Source organism: Oryx dammah, unplaced genomic scaffold (genome assembly GCF_014754425.2).
Source record: "Oryx dammah isolate SB20612 unplaced genomic scaffold, SCBI_Odam_1.1 HiC_scaffold_23, whole genome shotgun sequence".
In the NCBI taxonomy this organism is placed as follows: domain Eukaryota; kingdom Metazoa; phylum Chordata; class Mammalia; order Artiodactyla; family Bovidae; genus Oryx; species Oryx dammah.
In genome coordinates, this window is record NW_024070207.1 from 78480048 (window position 1) to 78506650 (window position 26603).

A 26603-nucleotide genomic window follows, 5' to 3' on the forward strand; every position below is an offset into this window, starting at 1 on the left:
AGTTCTTAAGTCGTTGGACTTCTGTTTCCAGTTTTTTGCTATCATGAAGAAAGCTAATGTGGGATTTCCCTGATGGTCCAGTGGCAAAGACTACGCTCCCAATGCTGGGGGCCCGGGTTCCATCCCTGGTTGGGGAATTAGATCCCACATGCTGCAACTGAGAGTTCAAATGCTACAACTAAAGATCTCGCCTGCCACAACGAAGATAGAAGAACTCACGTGCTGCAACTAAGGCCTGGCACAATCAAATAAATGTACATTTTTTTAAAAAGAAAGCCAATATGAACATTTGAGTGCAAGTTTTTTTTGTGTGTGAACATATTGCAGTAGTATGCTGTGGCTGGCTCACCACAGTCAATTTTGCCAATCTCTTCTCAACTCTGGTTCTGTGATATCATATTAGTACACAGTTTGAAATAAGCCAAGATGGGAGTATTTATACCATAGTTGGCAATCGCTACAAATTAGAGCTTTATTCCCCTGGAGAGCTGGTTGGTAAACATTTACCAGCACACCATCAGACATATTTGTTTTCACTGTTTTTTCCTTTTTTTAGAGTAAATACCTAGGAGTGAAATTTCTGGACTGCATGATGTATCTATGTTTGACTTTATATGAAGCTGCCAAACTGCTTTCAAAGTGGTGTAACATTTTACACTCCCAAAAGGAACGTATGAAAGTTCCAGTTGCTCCACATTCTCATCAGTGCATGGTATTGTCAGTCTTAATCTTAGCCATTGAATGAAGATCTGAATAGAAAAGGGGTGATGGAAAATGGGGGTTATATGGCAGCCCAGTAAGCCATACATTTGTTTTCTCTTCTTACAGATGGAGAAAGCCCTCAAATAAATACAAGTAGAAGCATGTTGAGATCCCCTCACATAATACCCTTTTTCTGATGTTCCCATGTCACTGCAGAGGAATGTTGATGCTACCAAGGGGAGAAGGTGGTCACTTCAAACAGAACAGGCCATGTTCATGATGTTGGGGAATAATTAAAAATAAAATCTCGTGCCAACTCAATGAATTCTCTCCACAAAGGTAGAAAAGAATGAACTGGTTTTATTATCGCGTAAGCATTAAAACAGACAGTGAAGTGTATCACAAACAATTCACTAAAGTGATTTAGGAGAAAGTAACCTCATCCTTTTATATAGTCAGGCAGATACAACCCATTTCATACATGTTCTTAAGACATGATAACTTGCCTTCAAGAGAACTTGACAGCACTATTTGCTACACAGTTCATCTCAAATTTACCTGGTTATTGGTGTAGTCATCTGCCTTTAGGCAAAGGAAAAACAAAACACATATCTCTCTGACAAACAGCGACTTGGAGCCAGCCGGCTAGGTCAAATTCCTAGGGACCAGAAGATAGGGCGCTATCTCCGCTGACATTTACATTTCAAAGAGATGGCTCCCAGGGCCTCAAGAACGACATTCCTGAGTTGTAAAACTGGCAGGAGGCCTATTTGGCTTTTATTAAAAGGAGTTACATACATCTTGAAGGGAGGGAGAAAAAATTTACAATTTAAAGTTTTCTAAGGGAACTACACCAAGAAAAGGGAAGATGGAAAGTCTCATTTGTGACACCAGAGACAATTTGACTTTTAAAAACTTTGTGTTTACCCTACAATACCTCCACATGCTTCCCAGCGTTATGCACCATTCCAGGTCCACAATTCCCCTACATGTCTAGGTTTAGTCTTTCAAAACCCTTATCAACTCCATTCCTAAAGGAAGGAAGCCTCCTCAAACAGCAGACCGCCACTCCTAGGGTAAGACCTACAGCCTCGGCCACACTAGAGACTGGCTGTTATCAAAAGCTATGACTACAGTCTCTCAATTGGAAAACGCTGCAGATGTTTGGTGTGATTCCAACCCATTTCAAAGACGGTAAAACTGAGACCCAGGAATGGTACTTAGGGCGCTGGGTCACTGGAGCAAAAAGAGTGCTTAAGGATCCCCCACCCATTTTCGGGAACCCCTAAAGTCAGCGCCAAGTGACCAAAAAAATAAGAGCCCTGCCTTATTCCATTACGGCAAGATTGGGGTTAAAACCCTTGGCACGCAGGTCTTTTCCCGACTGCGCCTGCGCGAATCCGGACGAGCGAATTTGCCCTAGACCCTGACGTTTCAGGCAGCCTCTCCTAATCCGGAACACGACCCACATTCCGCCAGCCCTGCCTTGACAGGCGTGTACCTAATCCAATAAGGATGGAGGGCCGAATCCTCCGGAGCCAATGGCCAAAGTCCGAGGGGCGGTGGAGGTGGACTCTGTAAGGAAACAAGAAGACAGGCCCAAGATGGAGGCGGCGGCGGCTGTAGCGGCGTGACAGGTGAGGGCGGGCCCGGTAGGGTTAGGTTTCTGGAGCTACTGTCGGGCACGGGTAGGGAGCCGGGAACGAAAGCTCAGCTCCAGGATGAGGATGACTGCGCCTGGGCCCTGACGCCCCCCACCCGGAACCGGAGGAGTGGTTTGACCCGGGGCGAAACCATTGTCGACAGCGGGGGTGGGGGGATTGGAATGGGTGCAAGGCTGCGGGGGATGGTTTCGCCCATCGCGTGTGGCAGCGCGCCTGCGCAAAGCTGAAAGGCCCTCGGTGGGCGGAGCTGGGCCGATTGTAGCTTGGGTTGTGGTATCTGTCTTGTGGAGTTCTTGTTAATCTCTTTAAGGTATCTGATGCTCATTCCTTACCAACAACGGGGAATGCGTGAAGACACGGCTTATTCCTCGCTTTCCTTATTCTGGATCAATGTCTAACCCAATAGGAGAATGTTTGAGGATTCTCACATTCCTCCTCTTTAACCCTCTCCAGCCTCCATCCATTATCACTAGTAATATGTCTGCGATCCTTTCATTAGCTGTCAAGGAGAATTTTGGAGTGCCCTCTGCCTCATCTATGCTTTTACCCCTGCTTATCTCACCTCAGCCACATCTGGTGATGCTCCATAACCCTCATTTCCTCCATTACAATGTCTGGTGATACCTGTTATCCACTCTCCTTCTCATTACAGTCTCTCAGTTCAGTTCAGTCGTTTAGTCGTGTCCGACTCTTTGAGACCCTATGGACTGCAGCATGCCAGGCCTCCCTGTCCATCACCAACTCCCAGAGTTTACCCAAACTCATATTCATTGAGTCAGTGATGCCATCCAACCATCTCATCCTCTGTCGTCCCCTTCTGCACCTGCCTTAAATCTTTCCCAGCATCAGGATCTTTTCCAGTGAGTCAGCTCTTCGCATCAGGTGGCCAAAGCATTGGAGTTTCAGCTTCAACATCAGTCCTTCCAGTGAACACTCAGGACTGATCTCCTTTGGGGTGGACTGGTTGGATCTCTTTGCAGTCCAGGGGACTCCTTACAGACTCCTTACAGTCTCTAGTGATGACTATTACATCTCTCCTCAGCATAGTGTCTTTGAGCCTTTATGAACTCCCCATCACAGTCTGGTGACTCCCATTAGGCACCTGGCACAGTACCCGTGAACCTACTGTCATTACAGTCCAGGGCTTTGGGATGCCCACAGTGTCCTTACAAACACTGTTTGGTGCAATTCCTATTTTCCCCAAGCTAAGGGCAGTGTCTGATGATCCTCGGTTAGTTCCCCATCACCCTGTCTGACTCCTCCCACACCACAGTATCTGGTAACCCCCTTCTCCATTCAAAAGCCAGGACAGCCTGTTCATGTCCATTATGTACTTGACACGCCCCAGTGTAGTGCGTGCTGACTTCCCCATTAGTCCCCAGCACAGAGACTTATGTACTCCTATGCCCTGCGGGACAGTGTGTGCTGCCTCTCACTATGTCCTACCCCCACCCCACCCCACCCCGCCCTGTGCAGTGAATCTGAGACCTTGGCACTTAAGCGTGAGACAAACAACTGGAGGGGCTGAGCAGAGGAGGAACTGGATCCCTTGAGCTGTGTGGAAATTAGGCTACAGAGGGTGACATGAAATCTGGAGATTGAATTTTTTGTCCTCTGCCACTTTGCTTCCATACTATCATTATAGGACCTCTGAATTCTTCCTCTGTCTTTTAGGAAACCCATGGCACCTGCCCAGCCCCACCTTAGCCCGTCTTGACAAAGTCCTAGGCTCCATGGAGCCACCACGGGGCCCCCCTGCTAACGGGGCCGAGCCCTCCCGGTCAGTGGGCACCGTCAAAGTGTACCTGCCCAACAAGCAGCGCACGGTGGTGAGTCTGATGGGAGCAAAACTGGCCGGGGGTGGGCATGGACCTAGTTGTAAATCTGGGATAAGAAAGGTGACAAGGGCTGGGAGAGTCCATTGGGGACCCCTCTGGGTGCTGACTCCTTACATGTGTGCACACACACACAGGTGACTGTCCGGGACGGCATGAGTGTCTATGACTCTCTAGACAAGGCCCTCAAGGTGCGGGGTCTCAATCAAGATTGCTGTGTGGTTTACCGGCTCATCAAGGGGTAAGTGTGGCTCTCCCACCCTCAACTGGGTGCCCAGCCTTCTACCCCCTTCTCAGAGTCATCCAACTCCTCCACTCTGCTGTGCAGTCTCTGTTAGTCTTCCCTTCACTTAGTGAATCCATGAGTCCATCCAGCTTTTGTCTTAATTAGTTCATTGGCCTGTAAGGTCAGTGAATCATTTTCTTCTTAGATCCCAAGTCCTCACCATGCTCCATCGTCTCCTCCTGGAATTCATCTGTTTCATTCTTTCACTGTTTTATCAACTTGTCAACTCTCTCCTTCCTCCATCTCCTCATTCTCTGTCTGCTGTGTGGGCCTTGCTGACCTTCCATTTGTTCCTCTGTTTTAGAGTTCCTGAACTTTTGTATTCAGTTCACATGTTGCTTTTTTTTTTCCCACACATTGCTTTTTATTTGTTATTTCAGTGCCTCACCAGCTGCTTTGTCAGGGGCTTGCTTAGCACCTCGGAGATTTAGTTGTTTCTTCACTGTCTCATTTCCTCCTCCTCTTGTAGCTAATAACATGGACTCTTCACACTGTCCTTCCACTCACAGTCCCTTGTGGCTCTGGGCAAATCATGTCATCCCTCTTTGCCTCAGTTTCCCATACATAAATAGGGGTAAGGATAGTACTAGTTCCTAGAGTTGCCATACTAAAAATGCAACATGTCATCTATTTTTCCATGGATGGCAGGCTTGGAAGGACTTTTGGTGGATTTCCTTTCTCCTTGTGGCCCCTGGCCACCCTCCCACTCACTCCCTTCCATGCCTTCTGCAGGCGAAAGACAGTCACTGCCTGGGACACAGCCATTGCCCCGCTGGATGGCGAGGAGCTCATTGTGGAGGTCCTCGAAGACGTCCCCCTGACCATGCACAATTTTGTGAGTGGAGAGTGGGGGCAGACTGTGGGCATGGCGGGAGGGTCCGTGACCAGGCTTCAACCTTCTCTACTCTGTGGCAGCAGGTACGGAAGACATTCTTCAGCCTGGCCTTTTGTGACTTCTGCCTTAAGTTTCTGTTCCATGGCTTCCGCTGCCAAACCTGTGGATACAAGTTCCACCAGCATTGCTCCTCCAAGGTCCCCACAGTCTGTGTCGACATGAGTACCAACCGCCGACAGTGAGCCTGGCCTGGGGTGGGTGGGGAGATGGGGAGGACAGAGGCCCAGCCACAAGGCTTTTACAGATAGCTGACCCATGTTTCTTTGCTTTATACCCCAAATGCCCTCAAGGTTCTACCACAGTGTCCAGGATTTGTCCGGAAGCTCCAGACAGCATGAGGTTCCCTCAAACCGCCCCCTGAATGAGCCGCTCACCCCTCAGAGTCCCAGGTAGGGGATGCCTTAGCTGAAGGGCTACTGTCAGAAGAAAAAGATCTGGAGGCCTCGGTAGAGACCAAGCCATACTTAATTCTTTTGTCTACTCAATGAACATTTAGTGAGCGCCTACAAGTGTAAGTAAGGGCATGGAGCTATGGGGCCTCAGGCAAGTTCCCTAGTCTCTCTGGACCTTAGTTTTCTTATTTGTAAGGAAAAGATAATGATACTTTTACCACATAAGAGGGTTCTGGTGTGGATTAAATAAGTTAAGGTGGGTCCAATGCTTAGAACATGATCTAGCACAGGATAAGTTCTTCTTATTAATTATAATATATATCTATATATATATTATCTAACTACTTTGTTAATTCTCAAAGCCTTTCCACTTTGGAATACATATTATTTTTCTCATAAATTCACTTTTACTTCTCCTTTAAGTATAATAATACTATATTTCAATATTGAAATATATTATCACTCTAATATATCATGTTTATATGATATGCATTTTATATGTATATGTATTTTATAATGTCAATATTTATATGATATTTATGCTATTGTATTATGTGTTATGTTGATAATATTTTCATATAATGTAGAATATTAAATACTTTTATGTAATATATAAAATAGTAAAGTTAGGGCATTATGTTATTTTTAATTATGGGCACATTTGAATTAATTACCTATGAATTGCATTTCAGGATAGTGAAGGAAACATTAAAAAATATTTTTATGACATATTTAATATATATCATGTATAACACATGTATATATGTAACATTAACATTATTATATGTACATGTAAAGCATTGCCATTTTAATATAGATAGCATTGTATATTACATAATGCATAATATATTTGAGTACTGCATATAGTTACACAATATTACATATTGCTCTTCCCCCACTATTTGTGTGGCTTGCTGTCCTTCCTTTAAGTCTTTGCTCAAATGTCGCTTGTTCAGAGAAGCCTTTCCTGACATGATCAGGGACACTTCTTGTGTTCTTATGTTGCTTTAGTTTTTGCTTTATTGCTTCTATGAAATATTATTTGTTTTTTATTTGTCTCTCTCCCTACTGCAGTTAGTCCCATGAGGGGGAGAACGTTTGTTTTTCATTTCTTTTTTTTTTTTAATTTAAAATTTTTAGTACAGTTCAAATCAGCATGTGTGTAGAACCTTTATTTGTTTTGTCCACAGTTTTATTTCCACTGTCTAGAACGGTATCTGGCACACAGCCGGCAGTTAGTCAGTGTTTCTTAAACAAATGCATAATGTAATGACAGTGGACATTTACTCTATGCGAGCTAAACACATACCTAAGAAGGGGCAGTGGGTTGGGGGAGGCATTCTACTGGTTCTCTCATTCACTCAACAGTGATTTCACAGCCTTTCCCCTGCCAGCTCCTGCACCCAGCACCGCGACCCCGAGCACTTCTCCTTCCCTGCCCAGGCCAACACCCCCCTCCAGCGCATCCGCTCCACATCCACCCCCAATGTCCACATGGTCAGCACCACAGCCCCCATGGACTCCGGCCTCATCCAGGTTGGTGTTGAGGCAGGCGGTCACCAGGGAGCACGAGGCAGAGGGGAGGGCCATTCCTGTTGTCCTCCATGTCCTCTCTCTGACTCCCAGCCCTCTTCTTCCAGCTCACTGGCCAGAACTTCAACACTGATGGTGAGCCCCCCGCTGCCTGTGCCCTGAGCCCCCAACCCCACCCCACCCAGCTCCACTCACATCCTCTCTGTAACTACAGCTGCTGGGAATAGATGTGGTGGCGATGGAGCCCCCCGGGGGAGCCCCAGCCCAGCCAGCGTGTCCTCGGGAAGGAAGTCCCCACATTCCAAGTCCCCATCAGAGCAGCGGGAACGGAAGTCCTTGGCTGATGACAAGAAGAAAGTGGTGAGCTCCAGGGGACACCTTTGGTGGGGGCACCACAGGCTAAGTGATGAGGGGTGTGGGCAGGCCCCTGAGATGCCGCACATGTGGCCCACAGAAGAATTTGGGGTACCGGGACTCGGGCTATTACTGGGAGGTGCCACCCAGTGAGGTGCAGTTGCTGAAGAGGATCGGGACGGGCTCGTTTGGCACCGTGTTTCGCGGGCGGTGGCATGGCGATGTGGCCGTGAAGGTGCTCAAGGTGGCCCAACCCACAGCTGAGCAGGCCCAGGCCTTCAAGAACGAGATGCAGGTGCTCAGGTGAGATTGCTCGTGTGTGTGGATGGGGCGGGGGCGGCAGGCACGGCCTCCGTGCGTCTCTGGGGAAAGGCCCTGCTGGGGGCGCTTCCTCACATCCCCCATGTTTATGTTGTGTTATAACCATAATAGTAAGTTGTTTCTTTATCAGAGAAGTGCCTTTCCCCTCTGGGAAACGGGTATGTTTAAAGGACCTCTGATGAGGCTGTTGTTTGTGTAAATACTGATATTAATTAATGGCCCTGCCTCCAAAATGTGACTCTTTTTGCTTGCCTGTTGTGAAATGAGTATCACTGCAGTGTTATTGTATGTACTGACATCAATAGCATAATGTTAGTTAACTGCATCGCCTGGCAGGCTAGCAGCCTTCCTTCTCCTCTGCTTGTTCTGCACCATTAGTATGTGTTTACTGTGTTATATTCTTGTTATTAATTATAACAATACTATTCTTTAAAGAACAGTATTAAAACTATAATTAGAAGCATAATTTAATCATTGTTTGGTTAATGATTGTGATTGCTCTACTTAATATATCATTCCTACTATATTAATTCATTCACACCAAGAAGCCCTGGTGCTCCCTTTTGTCACCCTAGTTACTACCACTCTTGGGGTTGCTGGTGTGGGCTTTCCCCTCTTGACAAATGGACACAATTATGTTGCAGAGTTGATGTTTTCAGTCTCTGTTCCTTTCTGTCAAATGGCAGTGATTTGAACAGGCTGTGAATTTGCATTGTGTTTGTACTGAAACCATAACCTAACTACTATGAAGAACTCATGTGCTATTATCCACTCTGATGTGTGCAGAACTGTGGACCATCATTGATGTTCTTTGCATGTATGTTACCATTGTAACTATAGTTAAACCTTCTATAAGGAATGAAAATTTTCTTCTAAATGAGGGTGGCTGTTCGTACATGGCAGAGTTTCTATAAGGTAGATCCAGGTACCCAGTAGCAATAACAGCAGGGACAGTGGTTTTAGGGTGCTTGCTTGTGTTTGGCCATTCAGAGCACCTTACAGGTTATTATGTAGTCCTCCCAAAACCCGTGCTAGGTATCTCATAGAATAATCAGTTTTTCAGTTAAGGAAAATGAGGCACAGAGAGCTTAAGTGTCCTCCCTGAGATTGCACAGTGAGTATCTGAGGAAGCATGGATTAGAACATAAGTTTAGTCCAAACCCCAAACTCTTTACCTCTAAGCCTCTCATGGTTAACAGGACATAGTCACACATCAGTGATGTTTTTACCCAGCAGTTATCAATGTTATGTTGATATATTGCTGATGAAGGTTGGCATTCCATTTTCTCATCTTATCTCAAATGGTCACAGGCTCAGGTCATGGTCATGGTCAGAGGTATGGCAAGTTTGATGATTAAGATGCTCCTGGTCAGTAGGCAGTGAAGGGTTATCCCTCCCTCCTGCTTTTGTTGGGAGATTTGGATGAGGAAGTTCAGGACATAAATGCTCAGCCCAGTAAACATATCTCACAAATTCACTGAATTTGGCCATCTGAGCCTCCTGAAAGACAGGGTGGAAATGATGGCAGAAGGCAGCAGTGAATAGCGCCCTTCCAAAGGCTTAGAAAGTTGCTGTTTGCCCTCCCTGCCCTGATACCACCTGCCCCACCTGCAGGAAGACACGTCACGTCAACATCTTGCTGTTCATGGGCTTCATGACCCGGCCAGGATTTGCCATCATCACACAGTGGTGTGAGGGCTCCAGTCTCTACCACCACCTGCATGTGGCTGACACACGCTTCGACATGGTCCAGCTCATTGATGTGGCCCGCCAGACTGCTCAGGGCATGGAGTGAGTGTTCTGGCTCAGGGACTAGGGAAGGGGTTATGGGGCTGGGGGTAGGGAGATGAGGTAGCCCCCAGACAGTCTGACACCTGCTTGTACCCCTACAGCTACCTCCATGCCAAGAACATCATCCACCGAGATCTCAAGTCTAACAGTATCTACCTGTCCCTCTGGGGCTGGGCTGGGGCAGGCGGCATCAAACAGGATGAGGACTTAGAGGGATGGGTCTTGTGGGGGGCCTTTCTGGGGGCAAACAGGGAGGGGCACCTGTTGCATTTCCCTTTGCCAGGTGCCAGAGTTGTGGCTGGTTCAGGTGGTGGTCTTTGGGATTCTGGTCAGGGTCTGAGGAGTGACAGTGGTGGAAGGCATTATGGGAGTTCCTGATTGGTGTCACAGGCATGGTGAGTTTGGGTGCCATGAGAGGAGCTTCCTAGTCAGGAGTCGCAGGGGAGCCAGGTATAGGGAGTGTTAATTAGAGCTCCCCTCCAAGTCAAGATTGTAGCTAGTTTGTGTGACACTGGGGGGCTTCCGGTCAGGGTTAGAGGCAGTGACTGGTGTGGAGGCGTCAATGAGAGCCTCCCAGTCAGGGCATGAAGCATGGCTATTGGGAGACCCTGTAGTGGCCCTTAACCCCAGTGGACATCTTCCTGCATGAGGGGCTCACGGTGAAGATTGGGGACTTCGGCCTGGCCACAGTAAAGACGCGGTGGAGTGGGGCCCAGCCCTTGGAGCAACCCTCGGGCTCTGTGCTATGGATGGTGAGTTGGACCAGGCTGGACTGGGGGTGTACAGGGACATGGGCTGCTGGGCTAAGATGTGGAAGGTGGAGTGGGGCCAGGGTTTCCTGCACCAGGTGTGGGTGTCTGGATCACTCATGCTTCACCTCGTGGAGGCGGCTCTGAGGTATACTCTGTGTGGCTGGTGGGATCTGGGCCTGCAGGTCAGTCACTCGCTGACCTGTACATTCCTCCTGCCCGGTCTGGTCTGCTGAAGGCAGCTGAGGTGATCCGTATGCAGGACCCGAACCCCTACAGCTTCCAGTCAGATGTCTACGCCTATGGGGTTGTGCTCTATGAGCTCATGACCGGCTCACTGCCTTACAGCCACATTGGCAGCCGAGACCAGGTGAGCCCCATACCTTACCCACTTTATCCCAGGCCAAGGGATCCCCTTAGTCTCCAAGCGTCGGATCTCCTTTGCACAGACCACGAACACCAGTCTGTTCCCAGAAACCCAAAATTTTCAGAGCTGAGGACTCCCAGACTCCTCTGGGTCTTCTGTACCCAGAATTATTTCCTTCACTCATATCCACTTCTCTGGGTCCTCAAAGTCCAGAATCTCCTGAGTCCCCTATACCCAGAATTCCCCAGGTCCCCAAAAGTCCCCCTAGACACATACAGTCCTCTGACCTGGGTACTCAAACTCCTCAAAGCCCAGAATCCCATTTCTCCCAGAAACAATCCCTTTGTGCTTCTGGAATCCCCATAGATACCCATAATCACTGAGGCCTTGGGTATCTGTCAAGCTCCAGGGCCCTTGAATCCATAATACTCTAGGCCCCAGACTCTCATATTTCTCCAGGTTCAAAGACTAGAATCTCCCAGGCCCTCAGAAACCCAAGATCCTCTAGGCTCCAGGTCCCAATAGTCTTTGGTTCTTGAACACTCACTGTCCTACAGACCACTTGGACCCATAGTCCTCTCAGCCCTGGACCGCTACAGAAATACAGGTTCCTGAGGACTACCAGCCTTTAACTCCCTCCAGACCCAGAACTTCATGTTTCCCCCAGGCTCAGTTCTTTCCAGGCCCCTAAGCCCCCTAGAAACCTGTGGACCCATAATCCTTTGGGCCCCAGACACTTAACCATCTTTGATTCCTCCAAGCTTAAGTCCTTCTGTTCTGTTAAGCAGAGAATCCTTCCAAGTCCTCAGGGACCCAGAATCTCTAGATCCACCAGATACCCACAGTCCTCTGGGCCCCAATACTCAGAATACCCCAGTTCTCCCAAAAGGAGTCCCCGAGGTCGCTCAAGACCCAGAATTCCCTGGGCTTCCCAGCCCAGATCACCCCATTCCTGTCCCCTTTCCCAGATTATCTTTATGGTGGGCCGTGGCTATCTGTCCCCGGACCTCAGCAAAATCTCCAGCAATTGCCCCAAGGCCATGAGGCGCCTGCTGTCTGACTGCCTGAAGTTCCAGCGAGAGGAGCGGCCCCTTTTTCCCCAGGTGGGCGAGGAGGAGGGCTGGACACCCTGGGGAGGGAGCCTCTGAGGAGCAAATGTGAACTGTGTGTGTTCAAGGCTCCAAAGTGTACAATGTGTGTGTGTGGGTGTTTCCCCTTAAGACTGGGGTTTGGGGGTGTTTGGATGCCCACGTGGCTCTGGACACCCCCTCCTCACCCGCCCCTGCCCCCAGATCCTGGCCACGATTGAGCTGCTGCAGCGGTCACTCCCCAAGATTGAGCGGAGTGCCTCCGAACCCTCCTTGCACCGTACCCAGGCTGATGAGTTGCCTGCCTGCCTACTCAGCGCAGCCCGCCTTGTGCCTTAGGCCCCACCCCCAGCCACCAGGGAGCCCATCTCAGCTTCCCGCCAAGGAGCCCTTCCCACCAACCAATCAATGTTCTGCCTCTGCCCTGATACTGCCTCAGGATCCCCCATCCCTGCCCTGGGAGATGAGGGAGTGCCCATGTACTTTTCCAGTTCCTCTGGAACTGAGGGACCCTTGAAGACCAAACGCATAATTTGGTTTCCTCTTGGCTTTGGGGATACTTTTAAATTTAGGAGCTCCTCCATCTCCAATGGCTGGGATTTGTGGCAAGAATTCCACTGAGCACCTCTCTGTAATTTGTGCCTGATGTGCCTTCCACTGGATTTTGGGGTCCCAGCACCCCATGTGGATTTGGGGGTCCCGTCTGTCTCCTTTCCACCATTCAAGGACTCCCCTCTTTGTTCACCAAGAAGCACAGAATTCTGCTGGGCCTTTGCTTGTTTATTTTGCTTCCCGACTCTTCTCATGGGGTTCAGAGCCGCTGAGGGGTGAGGGTGAGTCCAGGCAAGGGTGGAGTTTGGGGGGAGGTGCGGATCACACAAACAGTGCCACTGCACGCATCACCACAGGCGGCACGATGAACGAGGACCACATATGCCAAGCACGGGCACGAGAGGAGGCCACGTCAGTCACAGACACAGACATCACGGCAAAGGTGGGGAAGTGGGAGACCACTGGCCTTCTGTGTGCACAGGATGCTGGGAGGATGGGTGGAGTTTGCATATTTAAAGACAGCTGTCAGAGGCAGGAAAGTGAGGCAGGGGTCCCTGGGGAACTGAGGGGTCCTAGCAGTGGGAGGAGCTCTCAGTGTGTTGAATGGGGTTGGTGGGGGGAGGACTGAAGGGAAAACCTTGAGGGGCTTGGTGGGGACAGTTGTACAGGTAGATCCCCAGAGATGGGAAATCCAAAGAAAGGGTATCAAAGGGAGGGGTTTCTTAAGGATTGGGGAAATTTTGCTGCGGAACAAGGTGCGCTGGAGAGATTTGGGGGCAGAAGTGGGGTTTTCCAGGAATTTCAGGGCTCCAGGAGTGGTTGCCTGGTGTTTGGAAGCTTTCAGGAAGGAAAATGCACTCAGAGGGCACCAGGGGTTGAGGTCTTCAGGGATCTGGAGGTTGTAAAACTGAGAAGTAGTTCTTGAGATGACTGAGAGTGGGTTTGTCAAAGGACATGGGAATTCCAAATGTGAGGACTGGATTTAGGACGAGCAGTGAGGTTTCCCCAGGGACTTGAGCATTCTGAGGAGTGAGAAGAGGGATCTTGACGATCCAGGAGAGGACTTCTCAAGGGATGAGATTTCCAAAAGTGAGAAATAAATTCAAGGCCCAGACAGGGGTTGCCCAGGGATTTGGGGGTTCTCAGGGTAAGGTGTCAGTCGGAGAAGAGGCTTGCGAAAGACTTCCTCAGGCTGCGGATGGTCTCAGCTTTCACCTCGTCCTGGCTAAGGCTGGGCCTGGGCGGGGCTGGCTCTGGAAGGTTGAAGGCATTGGTCAGAGACTGGGATTTGCTAGAGAGAAACAAGGTGGAGGCGTGGGAGGAAGGGGGAAGAGGAAGGGAGGAGGGGGAGAGAAACACAACGTTACCCCAGGCCCGGCCCCAGCCCTGCCCCTCTGGTCCTGGGGCTGTGCCTGTTACCCTCCCACCCAGCAGCACAGGCCTGGACCCTGAAGGATTCTCAGGAGGAGATGGGGAGTCCTGGGCTGGGTGGGAGGATCTGGATCCAAGGTGAGGAAGCCTGAGATGTATGGGAAGAGTTCTGGGCTGAATCTTCTCAGAATTCTAGACCAGATTGGGAGGTGTTTGATATAACGTGATGATGGGCAGGAAGGTTTCTAGTCCAAGGGTAAGGAGTCCAGAAAGAGGGGTGGTGTAAGGCTTGGACCAAGGACAGGCTGGAAGGTAAAGATCTGATGAGGGAGCAGTTGGATGGGGCAGGGAGGGCTTTTGAGGTAATGGAGGAGGTCTGGAATGGACCAGAAGAGGCAGAGAGGATAGTGTGATTTGGGAGGAGACTCAGATGGACCAGAAGGGAGCCTAGACTCTAGAGAAAGTAGGAGGACGACTGGAAAGTGAAGTAACTTAGGAGGATTGTGGATTGGGCTGGGAGGAGTTTGGGGGTTTGGTTGCTGGGAGGTTGGGTAGGAGAAGAATAAGTTGGGCAGGGAAGTACTGAAGAAGGGTTAGCAAGGCTTCTGGGGTAGGCCAAGAGGAGCTGGGCTGGGGGGCTTTCCCAGGGCCTACAGGGAGGATTCTGAACTGAAAGGGGGATTCTCTGGGATGGAGGGTAGGAGCCTCTGTGAACGGGGAAGGGTCTGGCTCAGACTGGAACCAGAGAGAGAGCTGTTAGGACCCTGTGCAGGACCGGGGTCTGAGGAGCCGGGGATCCCAGGGTTGCCCTCCACGTGCAGGAGCCCATTTTGTGAGCAGCAAGGTGAAGGCTGCTGTGGGGTCCTCTTACTTGAGCTGGGGGTGTGGGGGTCCCCCGGCAGCAGCAGTGGCAGGTGGTGGCACATCCTGGCTGGGTTTCTGGGCCAGTTGTGGCTTGGTGGGACGTCCAGCGGGGCCCGGGCCACTGGGTCGCGGCTGCTGCGTAGTGGGTGGCCCAGTGCGGGGCATGGGACCAGCCTGGCTAGCCTGGCGTGTGGGGCCAGCAGGGCCTGGGGGTTTCTGGGGTGGGCCCTGGCGCTGCTGACCACCCGCTGGAACTCCTGAGGCCTTTGGTGGAGCCTGACCAGAGACCGATGTCTGACGAGTAGCCTGTGGGGGCCCCGCCTGGCGCTGAGGAGATGGGGAGGCGGGTGGGCGGGTAGCTGGAGGTGCCCCAGGTCCTCCAGCCACTGGCCGGGATTGGCGGCCTTGACCCTGGGTCAGCGGTGTGGCCTGGGATGCAGGCTGCTGGGGCACTGATGTGGGACTTGGTAGACGCTGGGGCAGGGGGCTGCCAGCTGGGGGTCCAAGGCCCGAAAGGTGCTGCTGGCCCTGTGGGGTCGGGCGCTGCTGCAACGGGGGTCCCTGGCGTTGGGGGCCTGGGCCCGGCTGTGGAGGGCCGCCTGAGGGACAGAGAGAAAGTGCACATGTGAGAGTGAGCCACTGAGAGGTAGGAGGCTGCCAGGCAGAGTCGGGGCCCAGGAAGCTGGCCCCTCACTTACCCTGTGGCGGGGGTCGTTGCTGAGCTGGGGGCCCCGAGGGCTGCTGGGAGATCTGGCGGCCCAAGGGCAGGGCCCCTGGGGATGGAGTCTGCGGCAGAGGAGTGGAGCAGGAGAGGTTAAAAATAGTTACCAGCCAGTGGGGCATCAGCCAATCAGAATGACACGGGTTCCCTGTATGCTGGGTGTTGCCGCATTTGTGGCTGAGCTGAGGGATGGCAGGTTGTGGGGTGCGGGGGGGGGGATTTCTTCCCAGGGGAGGGGTCAGGAGGTACTCAGGGAAGTCAGGGTAGCAACTATTTATCAATTTTTAAAATATTGGGCAATTTTTAAAAGTTGGTCATTGCCGCAACACATGTGTGTCCCTGTGTTACTCTTAGCCTGCTGGTTATCAGCCCTATGACACAGCATGACCAAGGGCTGGCCTGCCCACATTTAGCCCCTGAGGGCCAGAGCCAGGGGCCTGACCTGGCTGTGGGAGCCCCTGCCAGGGGAGGCATCCCGCTGCCGCTGCCGGGGCAGGGCCTGGGCCATCTTGTTGACCACGAGCTCTACGATGAGCTGCTTGTCTTCATCCTGGTGGTCACCGATGAGCGGCATGGAGGAGCCCACCACCTGGGGGAGGAGAAGGGATCCGGTGAGGAGAGAAGCAGGAAGTGCATGGGAGGGCAAGGATGACAGAGTGCTTGAAAAGTTGGAAAGAAGCATGACTGGCAGCTGCCCAGGAAACAAACTTCGGTTTGAGAGGCACTGATTACGCAGTGTGGGAAGGCTTGTCTTTTACGAGATACCTTACAGCTTAGGATATACAAATGGGTGAGCAAATGAGGGCTACCTACCGGCCAAATCTGGCCCAGCACCTGTTTCTGTACAGTCCCCTCCGCCCCCCTGCCTCCTGGGCTAAGGGTGGGTTTTATATTTTTTAATGGTTGAGGAAAAAACCCAAAAGATTTCATGTTCTGAGAAAACTATATGAAATTTAAATTTCAGTGTCCATAAACCAAGTTTCATGGTAACACAACCCCCTTTACGTTCTTGCCATATTGTCTGTGGCTGCTCTTGTAGAATTGAGGAGCTACAACAGACATTATATGGCCCACAAAGCCAAAAATACACACTGTCTGGCCTTGGTAGAAAAAGTTTGCCAATCCCTGCTTTATAGTTTGCTAGGTGCTTTGTCCTTTCCAAAGAACTTTGTGGTTTATGTGCTGCTTTACAGTATACAAAGCTCCTTGCCCTTGACAAAGGACTGTTGCATATATGGTGTGTTTAGGCTTTAGAAAGTACTTTGCAAAGGGCACCACTGTTTACAAGATGCTTACCATTTATAAAGCTCTACCATTTACCGCGCACTCTAAACTTTCAAGGTATTTTACAGCTTACGAATTGCTTTACTGTTTACTGGGGACACTGCTGCTTACAAAGAGCTTTAGAATTTTAAAAGCACTTTGCTATTCATGAAGCAGTACCTTCTTAAGGTACTTTACAGTTCACAGAATGCTTTAGTATCAGCCACCACTTTCTGTGAAGTTCTTTATAGCTTACTAAGTTCTTTGCTGTCAGCCAAGTAAAAGTTCACAGAATACTTTAAAGATTACTAAGTGCTTGGTCATTCACCATGGTGTCTCAGTTCACAGAGGACATTATAATTGAACAAATATTTTGCTATTCACTAAAGATGTCCAAGTTTCACAGAGCAGTTTAGAATTTGCTAATAATTTTGCCACTTGCCAAGGAAATCCCAGTTCACAAGGCACTTCACAGTTTTACATATTGCCATTCATTCAGGGCTTTCTGGGCCCTGGCATGCTTCACAGAGTGTTGCTGCCCTGCACCTGCTAGTGCGTCTGTGCCCCCACCAAATTCTGGGGTGCTCCCACCTCAATGATGTGATCTCGTCCATCCTTGCCATGCAGCGCTTCCACTGCACAAATGTCCAGTCCCCCGAAAATCTCTGAGCACGTGTCCACCCACAGCTTGTACCTGCCAAAATGCAAGGCAAGGAAGCCTGTCAGTACCTGGTCTGGGCAGCCACACTTCCACTCTTCCCCCCATCAGCCCCCACCAAGATCAGGCCGCCCACCTGTCAGACATAGCAATCTGCTCAAGCATCGCAGAGCCAGTGTTGGTCTTCCAGTTTCCTGACACTGATGTCCTCCTGGAGAATAAAAGGAGACAGGAGAGAGGCTCAAGGGGCCTGGGCTGCACAAGGCAGGGCAGGGGGACCCCCTCCCCAGGCCTTGGTCTTTCCACTCACATGTAGGCCTTGTAGTTCTGCCCAATCTTCTGGATGCGTACATCGTATTTGGCATCAATGAAGGGCTCGGTGGTGGCATACGTCTTGGTCAGTGCCACGACACTCGCGATGTCCTGGAAGTCATGCTGGTTGTCCACCTTGACCTGTGGGAGTGGGGTGGGAGTCAGGGCCTGGTTAGGATGGGATGGTAGTGGGCAGTGGGGGTGCCTTGGGGCAAAAGACACAGGTGAGATGAGTGCACAGAAATTCAGTGGATACCCCCAAGACAGTCAAGCATGTATTAATTCTGGGTCTCCTGGTTTTTACATGTGCATGCAGATACCTCATGGGGTATGAGTACATACAACCCGATTTTTAGACTCTTACTTTAAATGGGTCAGTTTATGGTATGTGCATTATATCTCAATAAAGCTGTGAGAAAATTGTGTGTATATACAGTATATGAATATGGGCACCCAGACACAAAATCCATTGTATATACAATATATAAACAGAGAAGCATGGACACAAACATAAAAATTACAAGTGTGCTTTCTATGGACACACAGACAAAATCAGATGGGTAGCCAGCACATAGGACCCCGAGACCCTTGAAAAAAGATGACATAGTATGTGTTCAACAGAGGCCTGCCCACATACAGACAGTGCTGGAAACACTAACAGATAACAGGACACACAAAACTGGCTGAGTGCAGGATAGAAAAATGGGCCAACAAATGTAAGCATATGTGGAAAAATACAAATAGATAAAGGGCACACATACAGAATTATTTTATTCACTGAATACACAATATACTTCTATAGGCATACTTTCTTGGAGATACTGTGGATTTAGTTCTAGACCACTGTGGTAAAGTGAAGGTCATAATAAAGCAAGTCACAAATTTTTTGGTTTTCCAGTGTGTATAAAAGTTGTATTTATGCTGTATTCTGTTAAGTGCAATACATATCTAAAAAAACAATGTACATACCTTAATTTTAAAATACTTTATTGCTAAAAGATGCTAGCCATCATCTGACAATGCAGGGTTGCCATGCACCTTCAATTTGTAAAAAAAAAAAAAAAAAAAGTACCTGTGAAGAGCAATAAAGGGAAGTGCAATAGAACGAGGTATGCCTGTACTTACACCTGCACAGTGCCAGGAACATGCATCATTTACAAGCACACAGGTCCAAACCCCACCTGGGGACTTACCTTGCCCATCCCAGAGTGTGCGTGCCCCATCTTCACAACCACAGGGTACGTTGTGCTGCTGAGCTGGTAGGGTGGAAAGGCAGAGTGTGGTCAGTGGTCAGGGCAGGGGTGAGGGGAGCCCATCCAGTGGGAGCCACACTGAGAGCCATTTTCCCACAAGAGGTGGGTCAGGGATAGCCAGCTAGCAGCTGGGGGTCACACAGCACTTGGGAGCTCAGACTCCAACCCAGAGCCCTGGCTGCCTGTCCCTCCCTCCACCACCCCCGAGTCCCAGACTTCCCGCCTCTGCTTTCCTGGGCAGAGGCATGGGTAAGGGGTGGGGGACTTTTCCGGAAAAGGGAAAGTTTATTTTTACAGTGAATGGATGGATGATAGAGAAGTGAGTATGTGCATGTGTGTGTGTAGGGGTGTGGTGGTGAGCATGTAGCGACTGGACCCCTCAGCCAGGAGGCCTTGTGTGTGCATCTCTTCCACACACATACACAACCCAGAGACCCACAAACCCTCAGAACTCAGATCTCCACTGCCACACCCAGAGGTTCCCACACACACTGAGACCCAGGCAATGGAAAGACCCACCGCCAACACAATCTCTGGAGCACGCCTTGCTCTCTGGCCACACAGCCAGCCAGCCAGCCCAGCAGTATACACTCAACACTTGTAGACATGCAGTCCATACTTTTGGGCACAGACGTACACACAGCCCTCCTCACCCAAAGCCATGTAACAGAGGGGCACATAACACGAAGATTACCTGTGCAACACTGAGACACAACCCTCAGAGGCACACACAAGTGTGACAGACACATACAACAGAACTGGGTACATATTCAACACTCACATGCAATATTCCTAGGCATATGCACACCAAACGGAAAGACCCACCTGCATCCAGAGGTGCACACACTTCTAGGTATTCACAGAAGCACTGAGACCCACAACAGAGACACACCACCCTCCTGGACACAAACAAAATGTATCTAGGGATACACATACATACAAAACGTGCCTTGCCATATATACAAACAGGCATGTACACAACCAGGGACACCCACAACTCTTAAGTACATGAACAACACTCTGGGGTGTGTATGTGCACGCACACACACATTTAGGTGTGGGGATACCTCAAGTCTCCCCCGACCCTGGGCAGGGTAGAGAGAACTGAGTTAGCTGACCCCAGCCTCACCACACATGGGTGCACACGCAGGGTTGTGCCCTCCCTCCGCCGTGTCGACGGGCGACAGGGTAGAGAGCAGCCTTCCCGGAGGGGCTGCTGGGGTGGTGGCGGTTCTCAGTTCCCGACACAGGCACAGGAAGCCCGCAAGGTCAGGGTGACCGACTGACCTTCAGGCCTCACCCTCCCTCCACTGCCCCCCCCCACCTTCCTCATTTCCCAAATGAGGGCGTCACGATGGGGTACTGAGAAGCACTGAGTCGTTATCTTGTTGCCAGGATGCTTTAGATAGCATTCCAGGCAAACCAGGCAGAAATGGCAGGTGATGTAACACAGGCACACACCCAGCTTTCAGAGGTGACAGCAAACCCTTAATTCCACGTGCAACCCAGACCTGCTTTACAGAGGCAGATACAACTCCAGAAGCAACACAAACATAGTGGGCTATCCAAAGCATTCAGGTACACACCGCACACACAGCACACACATACCGCACACCACACAGAGGAGCACACACCATGTAAAACCACACACACAACCCTCAGAAGCAGAGACACAACAGGATGCTGTGTGTAAGCGCACATGCACACTACCCCCTGAAGTCTTTAGGCCCCTTTTATAAACCTTGTTTTCTCTGGACCTGAGCCTGAACACAACACTGTGTGTATGTGTGTGCCCACACATGCTGTGCCTGTAGGGATCTCTGAACACTGGGATCCCCGAGCCAGCCCTAGGTTTGAATCTTGGCCTCTCCTCTTCCTAAGGCCATGTTTAACCCCAAGCAGGTCACTAAACCCCCTCCAGGCCTCAGTTTCCTGATCTGTACGTAGGGCACAATCAGGCCCAAGCACTCGGTGTGTGGGAGGACTGTCAGGTGTCTGCACACCCAGCTGAACCCCACATCCCCCACACCCACCTCACCAGGTGGCTACACCAGCTGGACTACCCATCCCGGAAACTCCACTGGTTTTGAGATCTGCACAATAACCCGCATCCATACAACCCCTCACGTGTAGACAGTGGGCAAAACTCTGTGCTGACTCAGGTTTCAGACTAACAGCTGGCGTCGGAAGCAGGGTTAGCGAGGGGCTGCTGCAGGACTTCCCCTGCCCTCACTTCTCCCTTTGCCCCACGACCGACTTACTCAGCCCCCGTCTCATCACTCTCACTCCCCACTTTCACAATCAGCTTCTCCAAATTCCTGGTTTATGTCTCTTCCCCCTTATCTAGTCCCCCACCACCACCTCCCCCCTAACCCAAAGAGTCATTTCTTCACTCTCATTCCTGGGCAGATCACTCGACCCCTTTGTCTGTTTCCTCATCAGGATAATGAGAACATGAACAGTCTCTAACTCACAGATTTTGTGAGGAAACACAACAGCTATTTCAGACAAAACATTTAGCACTGGCATGCTAAAGCCTGTGCTGGCTTTAGTATCTGGCACACAGGAAGCCTCCATCCTCAAAAAGTGTTGAGCATTATTATTATTATTGGTTTTAACATCCCTAGGTTAGCCATTATTAATTGACAAGGAGGTAATCGGGATTGATGACAGAGTAGCTACAAAGATTTCAGAGCAGTGTTTGATGTGTAGTAATAGTAAGAACTCCCTAGTGCTGGCAGTAGTTTCTGTTGTGGTGGTATTGGCGATGGTAATGGTTGTGCTAACCTTGCTGACTTAATCAAGCTTAATTAGCAAGGAGGTAACAGAGATCTGATGACAGAATTACACGAAGGCTTCAGGGCACAGTATATAGTAAGTGCTCCGGAAGAGGCTGCTATCATCATTATTATTGGCCTGTCCTCCCTGGACTAACCAAGGATGTTAATTGGCCCTCAGAGCCCTTTCCCAGGACCCCAGGGAAGATCCAGGCAGCATCTGGAAGCTGTTGGACAGATTGTCTCACCCCACCCCCCACCAGGGGCATGGGAAGGTTGGTGGGGAAGGGGGAGGGCAGGATGGGAGGGGATCTGTTTTCTACTGACTCACTGGCCTCTTTCACCACCTTTCAGCTCCCCCCACCCCAATGCTCATTCATTCACTGGCAGCTTCCCTGCTTGCCAGGACTGTGCTCTGCCTGGGTTAAGATACTGGCACTAGTTAGCCTAGGTTCAAATCCCAGCCATGCCCTGTGGTCCTGGGAAAGTTCTTCAGTTCCTCTGTGCCTCCTCTGGGAAATGGGAATAATATCAATAACCATCTCAGAGGCTTATCATGAGCTTGAAGTGAGTTGTGTTAGTTGTTCAGTTGTGTCTGATTCTTTGCGACCCCAGGCATGGGATTCTCCAGGCAAGAATACCGGAGTGGGTTGCCATTTCCTTTTCCATGAAGTGAGTTGGTGCTATATAAATGCTTATTGTTTGCCTGTTTTTTTTTTTTTTTTCTGAGAGGGCTTAAGACCCAGGCTTTGGCTCTACGACCTGAGTTCAAATCCCAGTTTTGCCACTTATTAACTGTGAGCTTGGATAAATCATTTAACCACCTGTGCCTCAGTTTCCCCACTGTATCCTTCCTCCATTCACCTGCCCTATATCCCTCCACTGTTTCTATTTGTTTGCTCTCTGCCTTCCCCCACAGTAGTTGCATACCAAAGTGTTTATTGAAGGAAGGAACCATTTGGGCTTCACCCATGAGGGGTTTGGGGGGATGTGGGTGATCAGTTAGATTGTGGAGACTTTAGGGAATTGCATTGGGCGGAATCCTGCCTGTAACCCTCGGCTGAGACCGCCTGGAGGGATGGTGCCTGACGTGGAGACGGGGGAGGGGGTGGTCAGGGCGAGGCTCTGGGGGAGGGAGAGGAGAAGGATGCATCTCCTTTTCGGCAGCCCAGGGCCCGCCCCTTGGCCTCCACGGATGGTGGGCGGATGAGTAATGCATCCAGGAAGCCTGGAGGCCTGTGGTTTCCTACCGCTGCTGCTACCCCGCCCTCGCGTGGATATTTATCCTCCGCAGCTCAGGCCCTGCCGCCATCGCCGCAGACCCAGCGCCCAGAGAGGCTACACCAGAGGTAGGCAGGGGCTTGGGCGGCCCGCGGGGCCTGGAACTGGGCTGGAGCTTTCCTGCCTGATACTCGGCTGCTCATCCTGGCCGGCGGGTACCAGGATCCTCGGCTGGAGCAGGAGAAAAGGGCGGGGGCGGGGGAGGGGGGCTGGAATAGCTCTTTCAATCCCAACACTCCCAACTTCTTTGAACCCTTGGCACCCATCCCCAGCTCCCCGAAAGCCACGAGCCCCTAAAGTCACAGCTGCCTCCCAAGCTGCCAGCTCCCCTAAATTCCCTCTTTGTCCTCCAGCAACCCAAACCCCCCAAGCTCCCTCAGCCCCCACAATCCCCAGCCTCCCAAATTCCCAACTCCCTAAATTCAAAGCTTTCTCTGCACCCTAATTCCTCAGGCACCCCACCCCCTTAAGCCCTCAAACTCTGTCAACTCCTTAATACCCCAAGCTCCTCCAAATTCCTCAACTTCCTTCAACTGCCCCACCTCCTCTACCACTCAATATGAACAACCCCCAAACTTCCAACCTCCCCGCAAACTCCTCCAGCTCCCCTAACCCCAAATTCTTCAGCCCCAACTCTTCAACCCTCCCACTTCTTTAACACCCCAAAATTCTCCAACTCCCCCAGCCCCCTAAACACTGCAGCCCCATAACTCATCCACTTAGTGCTCAAAGTTTAAATTGCTTAAACTCCACGACTCCTAAACTCTCCTAACTCCCTATCCCCCTAGACTCTCCTGGGTTCTCAAATCCCCAAGCCCCTTAAAATCCTCACTGTGTGTGTGTGTGTGGAGGGGTGTGGTGTAGAGTGGGGTGGGAGGCCTGCCCAGGTATGTGGATCAGCTGGGCTGGGGGCCCTCTGAACCCTCCTCCCCACCCCCCACAGAAACCACCATGGCCCTCTTTGCACCCATGGCCTCTGGCATCCTGTTGCTGCTGTGGCTCACGGCCCCCAGCCGAGCCTGTACCTGCGTCCCACCCCACCCACAGACGGCCTTCTGCAACTCCGAAGTTGGTGAGTGTGCCCACCTTGCCCACACACTCCCGGCTTTGGTTTCCTTCTCAGTCCAGTGGGGTGCACGAGGGTGCCCACCTCTAGAACAATTCCACTCAGCACACTGACTCTGCTTTAGCTGCTCTGCATCCTCACGCTTTCTTGATTACTCAAGGCCCAGACCAACCTCAGAGCCCTTGTACTGGCTGCTGCTTCTGCCTGGTATACCCATCCCCCCAGGTATCCACATAAGTGGCTGCCTTAAATGTCACCTTCTCAGGATGACCTTCCCTGACCACCCTATTCAAAACTTGAACCCCTGTCCCCTAGTACTCCTGATCCCCCTCACCCAGCTCTGAAGTTCTCTATCACACTTATGACCTAACTTCCCATACACTTATTTCACGTGTGTTTAGTCTCTCTTCTCCTAGCTAGACTGTGAGCTCCACAAAGGGAGAGATTTCTGTGTTTTGTTCCCTGCTGTGTCCCTGACACCCAGAACAGTGCCTGGCATGGAGCAGGTGCTCTAAAATATTTGTTGTGTGAACGAACACAGGATGAATATAGGAAAAAGGGTTGAAGCAGTGCTTGGCCAAGAATAGGCATTCAACATACACATGAAGCAATTAACAAATGTATAAATCTCTAGGGTGCTGTCTGGCATTCAGCAATCCCTATTTAAGTATGTGCTTTGCTAGTATTATTGTGATTATTTGTATTGGCCCCTTGCAGTCCCTTTGACTTTTTTTTTTATTTCCCCTCTTCTTTTGCAGTCATCAGGGCCAAGTTCGTGGGGACCGCAGAAGTCAATGAGACTGCCTTATACCAGCGTTATGAGATCAAGATGACTAAGGTAACCCTTCAGTTCTTGCCCCAGCAGTTCCTAACATCTTCCTCCCCGTCAGAATAAAAGCCTATGGCCACCAGTTTGGCGGGGAAGTTAGCTGTGATCTCAGGATGCTATCTGACTTCAGGGAAGAATGTGGAGTGCGAGGACTGTGTCAGTAAAAGACTCTTCCCCTCATCCACTGACAGATGTTCAAAGGGTTCAGTGCCTTGAGGGATGCCCCAGACATCCGATTCATCTACACCCCTGCCATGGAGAGCGTCTGTGGATACTTCCACAGGTCCCAGAACCGCAGTGAGGAGTTTCTCATAGCTGGTGAGGTCCCACCCTATCGCCCTGTGCCACGCCAACCCTCCACTTCTGCCTGGCAACTGTGCAAATGCAAGGGAAGGGAGGCTCTAAAAGAATGGTCCCTGTTGAAATGAAGAATGCCCCAATTTCAGCCTATCAGAAGGCTGGGGCTTTGCCCAGCGGGTGTCGGTGGTCCTGGGACACCAATCTGGTGCTACTCTGTCCCTGGCTCAGCCAATCAGAAGCTGCCTGTTGACCCCCCCCCAAACAGGACAGTTGTCGAATGGGCACCTGCACATCACCACCTGCAGTTTTGTGGCTCCCTGGAACAGTATGAGTTCTGCTCAGCGCCGGGGATTCACCAAGACCTATGCTGCTGGTTGTGAGGAATGCACAGTGAGTGCCTGGAACCTGCCCACCTCCTGGAGAGCAGTCCTTGGGCTTGTCCCCAAACCATGGCTTGTTTCTTGCTCCCTCTAGCTATTCCTTGTCCCCATGGCTGCTCCCCAAACCGTAGGGATATTCCTGATCTCTCTTGCTGTTCCCTCAAATCCGAGACTGTTCCTCCGGACATTTTGTTTGTTCCTTTGCCCTGTGTCTGATACCTGGGGATTCACAGTTCCCTAGGCTATCTGCCTGCTTTCTGTCCCTCTCACTCCCTCTTGTGACTGCTCTGCCACTCTGAGGGTTCCAGGATTGCTCCCTGATGGCCCTGGAAGTCCTCTGACCCCAGTGACTGTCTTTGAGCCCCATGTCTCTTTCTTAGGCTTAAGTTTCCTGCCTGCCAGCTATTCCCATCCAATGGGACAGGTCCCCCCAGGTGACCTGCCTGACTGCTCCCCTACCACCATTCCAGGAAACTGATCTTTGACATGGATTGCTGTCATCTCACCAAGCCCTGACTGTTCCCCACAATGGGAGGGACTGTTTTTGAGTCTGTACCCACGTCGGGTGACACCAGGTCTCCCTAGCAGCTCTGTGTTAACAGCTGAGGAGTGGAGAGTTCTCTGGAGGGGCAGGAGGAGAAGCCCTCAGAGCTGTTCCTCCTTCCCCTCCTCCAGGTGTTTCCCTGCTCATCTATCCCCTGCAAACTGCAGAGCGACACTCATTGCTTGTGGACGGACCAGCTGCTCACAGGCTCTGACAAGGGGTTCCAGAGCCGCCACCTGGCCTGCCTGCCCCGGGAGCCAGGGATGTGCACCTGGCAGTCCCTGCGGCCCCGGGGGGCCTGAACCCTGCGCAGCAGAAGCTGAGCTTGCACAGTGTTCACCTGTTTCCACTCCCACCTTTCTTCAAGAGGATGAAATAAAGAACTACCACCCAGCAGGCAGTCTCCCTGTGTAGTGTCTGGGAACAAACCCATGTCACTTGACCTGGTCGGGGTA

The 26603-nt window shown here is 50.9% G+C and overlaps 3 protein-coding genes across 7 annotated transcripts in view; 2 read left to right on the forward strand and 1 right to left on the reverse strand.

Moving 5' to 3' along the window:
- Positions 1-2157: 2157 nt before the first annotated feature.
- ARAF (A-Raf proto-oncogene, serine/threonine kinase) lies at positions 2158-12745 on the forward strand. Of its 4 annotated transcripts, none has more exons than XM_040265847.1 (16): positions 2166-2339; positions 4041-4195; positions 4339-4442; positions 5220-5322; positions 5406-5560; positions 5673-5771; positions 7154-7310; positions 7415-7442; positions 7522-7667; positions 7762-7964; positions 9597-9773; positions 9875-9921; positions 10407-10525; positions 10761-10892; positions 11858-11992; positions 12182-12745. In XM_040265847.1, the coding sequence occupies exons 2-16, from the start codon at positions 4100-4102 to the stop codon at positions 12314-12316; spliced, it is 1836 nt and encodes a 611-aa protein (XP_040121781.1). In that variant the 5' UTR covers positions 2166-2339; positions 4041-4099; the 3' UTR covers positions 12317-12745. The 4 variants fall into 4 exon arrangements, with proteins under 4 accessions (XP_040121784.1, XP_040121781.1, XP_040121783.1 ...); XM_040265849.1 differs by having other exon boundaries at positions 7169-7310; XM_040265848.1 differs by lacking the exon at positions 2166-2339 and adding an exon at positions 2658-2676.
- Positions 12740-26603, reverse strand: part of SYN1 (synapsin I) — a 53140-nt gene continuing 39276 nt past the window's right edge. Inside the window, exons 6-13 of one of the 2 annotated variants that reach the window (XM_040265846.1) lie at positions 18912-18974; positions 17717-17859; positions 17543-17617; positions 17340-17442; positions 15928-16074; positions 15463-15550; positions 14772-15363; positions 12740-13782 (exon numbers count right to left, since the gene is read on the reverse strand). In XM_040265846.1, the coding sequence (XP_040121780.1) occupies positions 13755-13782; positions 14772-15363; positions 15463-15550; positions 15928-16074; positions 17340-17442; positions 17543-17617; positions 17717-17859; positions 18912-18974 (1239 nt within the window). In that variant the 3' untranslated portion in view covers positions 12740-13754. Of the gene's footprint in view, positions 13821-14771; positions 15364-15462; positions 15551-15927; positions 16075-17339; positions 17443-17542; positions 17618-17716; positions 17860-18911; positions 18975-26603 lie in introns of both variants that reach the window. The other variant, XM_040265845.1, reaches the window with a different exon arrangement.
- TIMP1 (TIMP metallopeptidase inhibitor 1) lies at positions 22857-26544 on the forward strand. Its single transcript, XM_040265851.1, has 6 exons — positions 22857-23097; positions 23973-24101; positions 24854-24933; positions 25116-25242; positions 25490-25614; positions 26280-26544. The coding sequence occupies exons 1-6, from the start codon at positions 22962-22964 to the stop codon at positions 26448-26450; spliced, it is 768 nt and encodes a 255-aa protein (XP_040121785.1). The 5' UTR covers positions 22857-22961; the 3' UTR covers positions 26451-26544.